The sequence below is a fragment of the Parasteatoda tepidariorum genome, chromosome 7 (genome assembly GCF_982258835.1).
Source record: "Parasteatoda tepidariorum strain Cologne lab strain chromosome 7, Ptep-v5.0, whole genome shotgun sequence".
Taxonomy (NCBI): domain Eukaryota; kingdom Metazoa; phylum Arthropoda; class Arachnida; order Araneae; family Theridiidae; genus Parasteatoda; species Parasteatoda tepidariorum.
In genome coordinates this window covers 105,596,482-105,609,071 of record NC_141761.1, presented here as the reverse complement: position 1 = coordinate 105,609,071, position 12,590 = coordinate 105,596,482, and the positions used below count along the sequence as shown (strand labels likewise).

General features: G+C 27.4%; 1 protein-coding gene across 1 annotated transcript in view; it reads left to right on the top strand.

Annotated features, from left to right (window-relative positions):
- Window positions 1-11,082, top strand: part of Upf1 (Upf1 RNA helicase) — a 40,300-nt gene extending 29,218 nt beyond the window's left edge. Inside the window, exons 22-25 of the mRNA XM_043040835.3 lie at window positions 5,044-5,202; window positions 5,284-5,408; window positions 6,370-6,492; window positions 8,944-11,082. Coding sequence (XP_042896769.1) covers window positions 5,044-5,202; window positions 5,284-5,408; window positions 6,370-6,492; window positions 8,944-9,069 — 533 coding nt within the window. The 3' untranslated portion in view covers window positions 9,070-11,082. The remainder of the gene's footprint in view (window positions 1-5,043; window positions 5,203-5,283; window positions 5,409-6,369; window positions 6,493-8,943) is intronic.
- Window positions 11,083-12,590: the final 1,508 nt, after the last annotated feature.

Genomic DNA, 12,590 nt, shown 5'->3' with positions numbered 1-12,590 from the left:
TTAATTTTTTTTTTTTGGCTGATTACGAGACTTTTAATTGCTATGACTTCATTAACTCCTAAACTTAATAATTATAATTTAATAATAATAACTTAGGCCTGCAATAATCTTGGCCTAAGTTATTGCAGGCATTTAAGTTAAAGAATTTGATAAATATTATTAATTTTACTTATAACTTTTTTAAATATTTGAATCATTATTAGAAATGATTCAAATGAATTTCCCCAACTTTTTAAAAGACTCAACACAGTTTTATGGTAATAAAGTGGTGTATCACATAAGCCATTTGAATTATTTGGAAGTAGTGGTGAATAAAATCTCTATAAATCAAGTTTACTAAACCAAGAATCAGGCATTAAAAGACTACCACTAGAAAATATTTATTCTCTGTCCAGAGCAAGATGGCATCTCTGATGTTAGTTCGATATTGATTAAAGTCCCACTATTCATAGTATTAAGATTTTATTAATAACTTATTAAATATAAAATATCAGTAAATTACATAAACTCAAATATTATCTATAAATCTTTGTTCTTAATAGTTTTAATTCATTAAAGCAACAGCAATTATTTTTAAAAGTGTGTGTTTTGTAAAGGGAATTCAAAATTTTAATTTATATTTAAACTTACAATAAATTTATAATATAAAAAAATAGCACTAATTTATTATATTGCCAATTTTTTTACACTACAAAACTAGTTTTTGGATAATTTAAGACAGATGAAACCAGTTATTTTAAATTTAATTATATTTTATTAAAAGGCAGGGATCCAAATTTAAATTAATAAGCTATTAACTTTGCATTATAGTTTATTACTCATTTTCAAATATTTCAGTATTGCTCAAATTAAGCTTTTACAAAGTCTTCCTTTGCGCAAAAAAGTAAGAAACATGGTTTTTGCTATAGAATTTATTGGGTTGAAAACATACCATCATCATAATAATTTAGGATTTTTCAAAAAAAAAAAAATTCTAGTCCAAAATTTTAAATTAATAAAATTTATAATCAAAGTACTTTTTGGATAGGTTAGGGGTGCACAACCTGCGGCCCGCGGGCCAAATGCGGCCCTTCGACTACTGAAGTGCGGCCCGCGAGAGCTTCTAAACTCAATAAATTTTTTTTTTTTTTAAAAATGGCAATTTTTAATCGCTCTTTTAAGTCATCCCTCTTTGACACAATCAATTTTAACAGATTCTTTAGTAAACGTACGTTTAACGCGCTTTCTTGAAGCCAAATTTATCGTAAATATTTGGATTTTTTTTTAATTGTGGATTTTTTTTTAAACAGTTATTTCCGCTTTTCTAAGTGATTTTGAAAATTCCGAATTTTTATTACGACGCGAGTTTCAGATCACAAATTTAAATAATAACTTTTTGTGCACTTTATTTCTGACGATTTCATCTTAAATCTAAGTGATTTTTTATCTTTTTTTTGCAATTCTTTCTTTTTTTTCAAAAATTTTTCTCGGCAGTTATTGCTATGCGTTCCCACGTATTATAAAAAATTCCAATTATTCTGTTACGACACGCAAATTTTAAATCATGCATTTGACGCGCTTTATTCGTGCTGAGTTCAGCATAAAAATATATTTTTTCCTAATTATTTCTATACTTTTCCTCATGATTTTGACGATCCCGTTATTTAACTATGATGTTATTACGACACGTGATTGTTAGTCACGCAATTAAATAATCACTTTTTGATATGGTATTACGGTACAGTTTAATCGTTACTCCTAGTTATTTTTCCTTCATTTTTATTTCCGCAACGAATATGATTTGGTCGAATGTGGTAATGAATTGTGATTTGATCAAAAACCAAATATTAGGCAAAAAAAAAAGAAGAAAAAATCAATTGAACGCCGTACACTTGGGGCCAAATAGCAAAATCTTTTAGCATTGTAGCAACACTGAAACTAAAATTTCAATGCTCAGAATAATGTTTCCTGGAAAAACGTATTCATAAATTAACTCTAAAAAATAAGGCCAATCAAGAACGTTTTTGAAAATGTCGAAAAGCGAAACAGAGAACATAAAAATCAATCTTAATTTTTGAAAGAAAATTTTAAAGCTGAACATCTCTGTTTTCCAATTATCAGAAAAAGCCAAGAAAAAAGAATTAAGTCAACAGAAATGCTATTAAAAATTACTGCGTTATAATAAAAATGTCTAAAAATTTTTTTTTTCTTATTTAAAGATAATAAAAAGTTAGAAAAAACGTTCTTAATTTTTTAAATAAAAATCTCAATTTAAATTTTTCTCATTGCCATAATCTTAGAAGAAAAAAAATTGCTGTAAAATAAATTTTATTTGTAACTTTATTTTTTAAAAAAAATGCTGAGTCATAATAAAAATGCCTAAAAAAAGAAAAATAGAAAAAACAAATTTTTCTTAGTTCCTGAAACAAAACTTTAATACTGAAAATCATACTTTTTTATGTTACTGGTTATTTATATTACAGTACAGGGAAAGAGTGATAATAAATTAATACTATGAGACATTCTGTTAAAATGCTGGGTTATAATAAAAACTGCAAAAAATGGATCCTTCTCAATTCTCAAAGTATCGAAAAAATGACAAAAATGACTTGTCTGATTATAATGTAAAAAAAAAAAGTAATATCTGTAAAAATTCAAAAATAAAAAAAAACTTAGAAAAATACATTTCTAAAAAATATTCTGCCAAATATTTGACTGATCATTCAACCAACTTAATTTTTCACAGAAGGGCTAAATACTCGTTACATCCCTCAGAAATTTAAACGCAATGTTATTGCAACTTGAGAAATTCATAAAATGGAGGAAAACGTGAATTTTTAAACTGCTCACTGTTTGTAGTTTAGATTTCAATTTTTTGTTGCTTAAGTGATATTTTTCGATAAAAAAGAGGAATATGTTTACAATATAAAAAATCTAATAATTAATAAAATAAAATAATAAAGTACAGTACAAAATAAGCATTGAATTTTATTTTGAACTATCACAGTTTTGTTTTTATTTTAGGCTTTTGTTTAAAACCTATAAATTTTCTTCAATTGAAATATTTAATTTGAATTTATATGACTTAATTATGACTAAACTTTTTCCTACTTTCATTCTGTGGGCATTGCAGTTTTTTTAAAATTTATTAGAATTTAATTCTAAAATGAGTTTTCATATTGCATGATACGATAAAAAAAATATTTCTCTTCTTCAATGTTTATTTATTTTGATAAATCTATTGTTCATATGATAAAAATAGCAAGTTTTTTTATTTTTGAATGAATTCTAATAATGGAACACTACTAAGTTATTGATGTTACTAAGTTTATTGATAAAGAAAAATGGAACGCTGATGTTTAAATATACATTATTACATTTGTCATTAACATGTCTTAATACATGTGCGGCCCTTCGTTAGCCAACCTGCTGTGCAAGTGGCCCTTCACTCAAGAAGGTTGTGCACCCCTAGGATAGGTGATCTAATATTTTATTAAACCTTAAAATGCACGTGCTATTTTGAAACATAATGAAAAAAGAATGAGCAAAGCACTTATGAAATAAAAAAAATAATCTATTTCTAACTTTATTCTACCATTTTGCTATTTGTGATAGAAAACTTCAATTAAATATTATTGTTATTAACTAGCCCAACTTAAGACATAAGACATCACTGTGAAATCTTCCATTCGGTAAAAAACTTTTTTATTTTCATAGCATTGATACTATTTATTTTTCAATTTAATTTCATGAATATTTAAGGAATTTGATGGATGTACCTTAATAAAATTTTAAAAGGAAAATTTATTTTAAAGTAAATAATAAGCACTGTAAAATCAATACTCATTTAAGATGAAAGCTAATGGTCTCGAAACTAATTGATCAATTTGTGCAACTAATTGAATAACAATAAAAAAGAAAACAAGACAAATAATTGTTTAAATTATAGTAACATGGAGCTCCTAAATTATTTTTTTGAATTTCTAAAACGTATTTAGCTTTATTATTTATTTTATTTTTTATTTAGTTATTTTGAATAGCATGGTCTTAAATTACATTGTTTATGTTGGGCGTATTTTGCATTATTTTTTATAAGGCTACTCAATTTATTGACGTTGGGTCTGAAACAAATTAGTTTTGATTGAGATAAGTTCAAAAATATATAGTCTCTCCATGGGTATTATGAATGCATTTCTTGCTAGTATTTATTTAGAAACACCAAAAGTTAAGAGTATATTTTTGAAATCTGGTTTTAAAAACGGTCAAACTAAACATTTTGAATTTCAGTTAGGAAATATATGAAACAATGAAATGTTTTTTGATAATTAAATACTCAAATATTTTTTGTGGTGAAAAAACATTAATTAGATGAAACATTTCACTAATTGTTTTAAACATTTAACATGGAGCGTAGGGTTTTTAAAAAATGTTTAAAGGTGCTTATTTTCAATTTTCGTTTTTTAAAAGCCCTTAAAAGTGCTTTTTTTCATAAATTGTTTTTAAAAAGTGCTTAATTTTCCCTTTTTGAAAAGGAGTTTTTTTTTCTTCTTTACCATGTCCATTTTCGCCACGTATTATGCAAAAGCCTGCTTTTCAAATTGTTCTATTCAACGTTTTCACAATTCATTCAACCACAATCTATTTCGGCGTACCGTCGACAAGAATTTAATGTAAAATGATTGGCGTATGAAATCACCAATCATTTTACATTAAATTCTTGCGAGTCCACACATGCGTCTACTGAGCTGGGTTCGACAAGATTATTGCACTTTCATGTGCAACTCTGCTGTGTTTTGCCACAGACTGATATCAAACTTAAAAATCTCTTGATCATTTTATAATGGCTGATATAATCAAGAAAAGAGTTCTTTGTCAGAAATTAGTTATTTTATCATGATCATGTAAAGTCTTTAAAAATTATTTTGCATTTTGTTAAAGTATATAGTGCTTAAAAATATTTTTTGAGTGCTTGAAAAGTACTTGTTTTTTGTTGAAAGATTTGGCTACGCACCCTGTTTAATTTTAAATGAAGAAGGGAAGTTAATGATTATGACTTTCATTCAGGTCCAGCATTTTACAATCGACCACACGATCAACTCTCCTACATTAGTCCAGAAAGAGCTCAGGGTACCGTTGCTAATTTGCCTGTTCCTGTTGGGATGTTCTTGAACATGGCTCACATTCCTCCACGTTTCTACAATCAACATCAACAAGCTCTTCAAGGTAAAAAATTTACTGGTTTATTTTGTCATTTATGTAATGTTTTCAGAACTAGTTAAAAAATACTTTTTCTCTTCCTTATAGCTCGTCAAAACCAAAGGAATCGTAATGCCACAAGAAAAGGTGGAGGCAGACAAGCAAATGGTAGAGCAGTCTCCAATGGGCAACTTAACCTTTCCCAGACTGGATTTAACAGCCAAGCTAGCCAAGTAATTTTAAGATTTTTTTTGTAACTACGTTGGCATAGCGAAAGTTTGTAATATTTGGATGCTTCATTTAACTCTCTTGAAACTGCTTACAGTTTCGGGGTTGCCACTCCACAGGGAGAGTAGGGAATTTACAAATCACCTAAAATAACACTAAAAAGGCTGGGGATTTGGAGTTTTTCTTTACAAACAGAAAAAAAAGGGAATTGTTTCTTATTTTTGTTTTTTAAAAAATAGTGGCCACTCAAAGCACAATCTATGCATGCCTGCCAAGTCTCCTGTTTACCCGTATATTCTCAAATTTCTCCATAATTTGTTTAAGAAATTTTTTTAAAAATATTGGGTGATAAAATATTTGCTGATGGCAAAAATATTTCTCTTATTCCCCAACAGATAGTGCAATTGCCTTTACTGCAGTATGTTGAGTGTTAGCAGTCTAAGTAATTATAAATTATGGCTTAAAAAAAAACTTCTTTAGGTTAAGATTTGTATACATATTTTTTACTTCGTAAGTGCTTTATATTTCCAAATTAGAATTTCTCCTTTAAGACTTACATGATTATGCATGATGTATCAAAACTCTACTCGTAGGTTAAAACATGTTGCTGGAAAAATCTCTGTTATTTTATTTCTCCAATGTTGGCAGGTATGTCTGGAATATTTGAGGATGATATTTCAACTATACTAAACTGTTTAATTTACTATAGCATTATTTGTTTTAAATATGTTCAGATGTACCTTTTTTCTCTTAAGTTTTTCCAGCAATTAAAACTAGTGTTGTTAGCCCAATGTAGCTTGTACAAGAGCACAGATATTGTGTGTTTCTTCTTACTATAGTGTGTATAATGTGTACAGGGAAAACATAGGAAATTTTTTCCCAGTATGGAGTGGCAACCCTGAGTTGTAACTGCTCTGATGCCATTCAATGAAGTTAAACTAATACAATTTTGATGTTGCCTTTTAGGACATGATGGGTGGATTTTCTCAAGGTCCTCTTACGCAAGGACAGTTGAGCATGAGTCAGATGAGCCAGCCCAATTATCCAGGACTCTCTCAGCCTGGTTTATCACAGCCAGAGTTGTCTCAGGTGAGTAAACCACAATTACTTTGAAAACCACTCTCTATTACTTTTTTTTTAATGGTTTACAACTTATACTCTATCTATCTCATTGATTATATTATATATTCTTTTCACTCAAATTATTAATTATTACCAGGGTGTAGAGGTAGAGGGTAGCACAAAAACAAGTTGTGTGGTGACCAGTAAGGATATACAGGAAAAGGGCATTCCATGACCTGGAAAATTTTTTTTGTTGCATTTATGCAAATACTAGATATTGCCTAGTTTGGGTATAGGAATTTCAAATCTGAAATAAGTTTTGTTTCTAAAGCTGCATATTTAGTCATCATAGAATTTTTAACAGTACTTGAAGGAAAATCCATATCTGCAAAAATTACTTTCGCACAAAACTGTTAAGCATCATATTCACTATGTTTTCATTTTGAGATTTATGAAACTCTACTTTAAATTTGTTTGAATAAGGAAATCTTAAACTTGATTGAAAATTTTTATAAGTTATTGGTATGAGGAAATATTAACCAATTGATACTGGCTATTTTTTTTTTTTTTTTTTTAAACAACAGTATCATAAATTTATCTTAAACAGTCGTATTCACCATATTTTCATAGTGAGATTAATGAAACTCTACTTTAAATTTGTTTGATTAAGGAAGTTTTAAACTTTATTAAAAAATTTTATAAATTATTAGTAGGAGGAAATATGAATAAATTAATGTTGGTTATTTTTTTTTAAAGCAACTGAATCATAAATTTATCGCAAATTTTAATAAATTCAGTCTTCTATAAAATTACACTAGAAACTGTTAATTTTCTTTTCTTAAAGTAACTCTAAAATTAAAAATATGCAGTAGAAAAGCTATTTAATGTAAACTGCAATTCTTCATAACCGTATTAACTTTTAAATCTCTAGAGCAAACCAAATGAATTTTATTTCTAGCATGCATAATAAATTTTTTTCTATAAATAATAAATACTTTAAGTAAATGTATATTTTGGTATTTTTCAATTCCTACTATTAGTTCACACTCTCCCCATATCTTGATCAAATTTTAAATCATTAATAAAATACTTTTTATTCATTCGCTCAAGTTCAAATACATTTTTTTAAACTTGTGGATACTTGATGTTAATAATACAGTTTTTGCAAATATTAATTTATTAGATAAATAGGGATGAGTGAAACACGAAATGGAATTTTCTGATTGATTTAAATTTTACTATAAGCGATTCAGTTTATCACATATTTTAAAAATAACATCAGTGTTAATTTCTAACTTTTAGCTCTATTTGAACAAAGAAATAGTTAATTGCTCACGTGTGATCCATGCCTTTTTTTTTCTTTCCATTTCCTACTATTAGTTCACACTCTCCCTCTATATATTTATATAACTTATTAAAATTTTCAATCCTTCATAAAATATTTTTTATTCATTCATTCAAGTTCAAATACATTTTTTAAAAACTTGTTGTTAATGACACTTGATGTTTTACATACAGTTTTTTCAATTATTAATTAATTAATTTTAGATTTATATGGGAGTAAAAATTGTAATTATTTAAAAAAAAAAGTAACTAAAATAAAGTTTTTCTTTGTTGACTTAAGTAGGAATTGATTTAGAATTTTTTTTTTTTAATATTGTTTATTTAAAAATTATTTTTAAGTGGTATTGCTATTGTTCTGTATCAGATTGCCATGTCTAGTAGGTAAGTTTAATGTTATGCGAAATGATCTATGTAACACAAAATTCTATATAACACAAAGCCTCTTGTTTCCAGATTTACATTATTAAGACTGTAGTATATATCATGATTTTTTTTTATGATGAAATTTTCTTTCTTTATGTATTATAATTTGTTTTAGTTCGTCATTTGTCCTGCTTATTAGTAGTCTGTATACATACCATACAGGAAAAAAAAATCCAAGTTTTTCTCTTTTGGCCTATTATTTTATATTTAATTATTATATCAAGTTTAATAATTTTTTGTTAAAAGCTGTATACTAATCAAATTATTTTTTTCCAGGAATAAAATTTTTCTTCTTTTTATAAACTTTTCTTCGTTATGTATTAAAATTTTGTTTTAGTGTGTTATTTGTCCAGCTTAAAAGTAGTCAATTTGCATACCATCATACAGAAAAAAAAAAAAAATTTTTTTTTTTCTTCTCTTCATTTTGGCCTATTATTTTATGTTTTATATTTAATTATTGTTTCAAGGTAAATAATGTTTTGGTAAAAGCTGTTATGCTTATCAAATTATTTTTTTTTCTTGGAATTTTTATTTTTTTAAAGTTTATTATTTGTCTTGCTTAAAAGTAGTTTGTATGCATATTATACAGAAAAAAACCCTAATTTTTTTCTCCTATTTTATGCTTTATATTAATTTAGTTTCAAGTTTAATTGTTTTTTTTTTAATTTTAAAAAAACTGTAATGTTTATCAAACTACTTTTTTCCCTCCAGGACACCTACCTGGTGGATGATATGCGTTCCCAGACAGAAGGGATGCTCTCACAAGACTCTACATACCAAGGAGATAGGGCCTACTTTGCTGCATCTCAAGGTGGCCAATTCTCACAACCCTATTGAAGTTCTACTATGGGTCAACAGTTGATCAGTGGGCTGGTTACAAAGCCACTGGTTTCCTAACACAGAAGCAGAAGAGTAGCGCTCATACCTGCTACCAGATGAAAAATGAGAAAAAAAATAAATAAAAATAAAATAAAAGCATCCACTACTACCACAGATATGGAAAGGCGTTGATGGTGGCCTCTTAATTGATAAATGGTGTTGATGTGTCCAGTAAAGATTCTTGCCGGCTGCTGAAATACGATGCCCCCAAAGTGGGACAGATGATAGCCGCCTACGGTTCGCAAAGCTGACTGCTCCTGAAAGTTTTGATTTACTACAACTGTACCAGTGCTGGCGTTTCTTGAGATCTGGACATTATCACACAGCTTGTGGTCATTGGCCTAAAAATTATCTTTGTTTGTTCATCTCCTCATCGATGATTTTTTTTGTGTACATTTCTTGCTTTGTGTTTAGAGGATTCCTTTTTGTCTTTGTGTCGTCCCCTTTCAATTTTTTTTTTTTTTGAATTTTAAAAGTAAATTTTTTTTCTTCCCTTCATTTAATGTTTATAGTTTTGGTACTCCGGTGTACGATTTTGGTTTTTTTTTTTTTTTGAAGTTTGTGAAAGGTATAGGCAGGGACCACTGGGCACTAAACAATAGGACTATATATCTGTTCCGGCTATCTTCATAGCGGGGCAGAGAAAGTAGCTTAAGGGCAGTTTATTGAAATACATTTTAAATAACAAAAAAAAAAAAATGATCATGCCTTTTATGTGTATTTATATATGTGTAAATGACAAACAATATAGCACCTCTGTTCAGTTTTTGAGTCGCTATTGTGAAATATTTAAATTAGTGGTAACAATTTTTAAGTAATGGCACTTACAGAATATTACAGCCCATTCGTAGTTGAAGCTGTTTGCTTTATTTTCTCATGTTTAAAAAATATTTTAGCCTTATATTTTGTCATAAATTCAAAATGCAAAAGTTACTGCAAAGAAGATACCTTTATATTTCCTTGTTTTTGTATTGCCAAAAAAAAAAAAATTTTTTTTATTTTATTCTGCTTCTTTTTTACAGACTTAAATACTGCACTCAGTGAGAGTTTCAATTTGTGTGCTTCTGTTATTATCTTTAATTTCAATGCCACTATAAATTGTAAAATATTAAAGACTGTAAATATTTTATTGAAGTTAAAAAAAATATTTTTATAATTTTTCTTTTTATTATTTTAAAAAAAAAAAATTATTTTGTATAATGGTTTTCTTTTACCGAACTAATAATTAAAAAGAATAGTTGGGAGTTCTGTTAATATGCTTCTATTTCTATTCTTTCTTATTTTGTTTTCTATATGCATAAAAGAAATAGTAAAAATGTAAAGGTTATAAATATTTTATAAATTATTGAAATTTTAAAAATATTTTTATAATCCTTTGTCTTAAAATAGTTTTACAAATAACCTTTGATTTTATTGAATTATAAGAACATAAAGTTTATAAAAACAGTAAAAAAAAAAAAAAAATTGGATCAAGATTATAACAATATTTTGTAGTATTTTATTTATTTTTTTGCTCAAAATTGTTTTCTATGATTTAATGGTTCTTTCCCAAACGTTTATAAGTTGTCTTTCACATAACTAAAGCATATTAAAAATATGATAATACTGAACTAAATCTCTATTTCTCCAATATATTTTTCTAATGTATCCGCATAAGAGTTAAATTGCTTTTGATATATTGCTGTTTGAGTTAAACAAAAAAAAAATTTTAAATCCTAATTGACCTTGTATTTTTAACATGTGCTGTCTAAATTTGCCTTATTTTATGCTAAATAAGTTTATTTTCTTTCAGTTTTGTGAAATTTTAAATTAGTTTTCATTTCCCCCCATTTGTAAAAACAAAAGTGTATGTTATCGAAGCATAGTTGTGCTGGTTTACCAATCATCTGTATAATAACTAATTCAGATTTGTTTTATTATTGTGAAACTGTTACTTGTTCCTAAAATAAATTACTTTATTCGTCTGTTTTACTATATTTGTTTTTCTTTTGCTGTAGCATAAGTTACAAAAAAAAAAAAATCTAGTTTAATCAATTTGCAATCTGTCATATGTACTTCTTACACAGGATGCCAGTACATAGTTCATTCATATTAACCCATTTTAGGCCAAGCATATAAAATATGGTATCTTCATTGAAATATTCTTACATTACATTCATTAAGACACAAAAAATTTCGTGTATAAAAAATTATATTTTATTTAAGAAATAAAATGGGGCATATGGGCATCACCATTCACCGAATCAATGAACAAACCATTTAGTTGAACGCTTGTTGTTTTTTTTTTAAATTTGTATTATTTTTTTTATTTACTGGCTTGCAGCTTTAATCCATCGTAAAAACAATGATAAATCTCAAAAGTAATAATTATACATTTTCAAAAAATTTCATTTGTCAATAACCTTTTTAAGTTAAAAAAAAACTTTAATAGTTTAAAAGTTTCTCAACAGTAAGCGTTTACAGCTATTGAAATTACTATAAAATTTTGGGTGTCTTTAAGAACCTTTGGCAATAGCAGAAAAATAAAATTAGTGAAAAATATACGTCACAGTGTTAATAAAAAATAATTATTGAGATGGTGCGTTTGCGCACCTTTGGCCGAAAATGAGTTTATGTGATCACACACATATTGCATACCAGTTTACTACCCTGGAATTTCCGGAGGGTCTCTGGAAATTCCAGTGGGCACTCCACAATGATATCAATTTTACCCGAAAAATAAACTACAGCTAAATGTTGCATTTTTCAGCCAATGACGTCACACAATCGTACCCCATCTTTTACGTCGGCTCTTTCTCCTCCCAATGGTGAACGGTGTTTTTCGGCTTCATGCTCTTGCTGTTGTGTATAGTGCTGACATCTCCATTAAAGCTGTGGTGCTTGTGAGAAATGTATTTTCTCCCTCTAGAATAGTATTTCGTTCTACCAAAGCTAGTCTTAGTTGCTGACGGAGACCATGTCTTCCAAAAAAACATTCACAGATGTATCGGAAAGAAAATTCAGTAGAATGGCCTGTATTTACTTGTTCCACTAAGTCATCACATTGCAAAATGCATAGTTTTGTTCCGAAATGGTAAAAAACGTCTAATGAAGTTTCTTGCTAAGATTTTATGTGAAAACATGGATTTTTTCGTTTATGTTTTGTTCCTAAATAGCAAAATTAATATTTCTCTTGCTTATCATAACTTGAAATTTCTGATCTTGAGTAATATTTACAGTTTATTTAAACTTACAGTGGTGATAACAAAAATTTCACGTTTTAAAATAAATTGATTTATTTAGTACCATAAAGGCCTCCTAACAATCATAAAAAAATTTATTTTTTTGAAATTAAATTGTTGAAAGCACTAAAATAGACCTGTATTTAAAGTTTATTTAGTTATAGTTAACTGATAAATTTGTGAATAGTTAAGAGTTCTTCAATGAATATATTTTACAAAGGTATCCATTGTGTGAGATGAGTGATTGGTTACATAGTA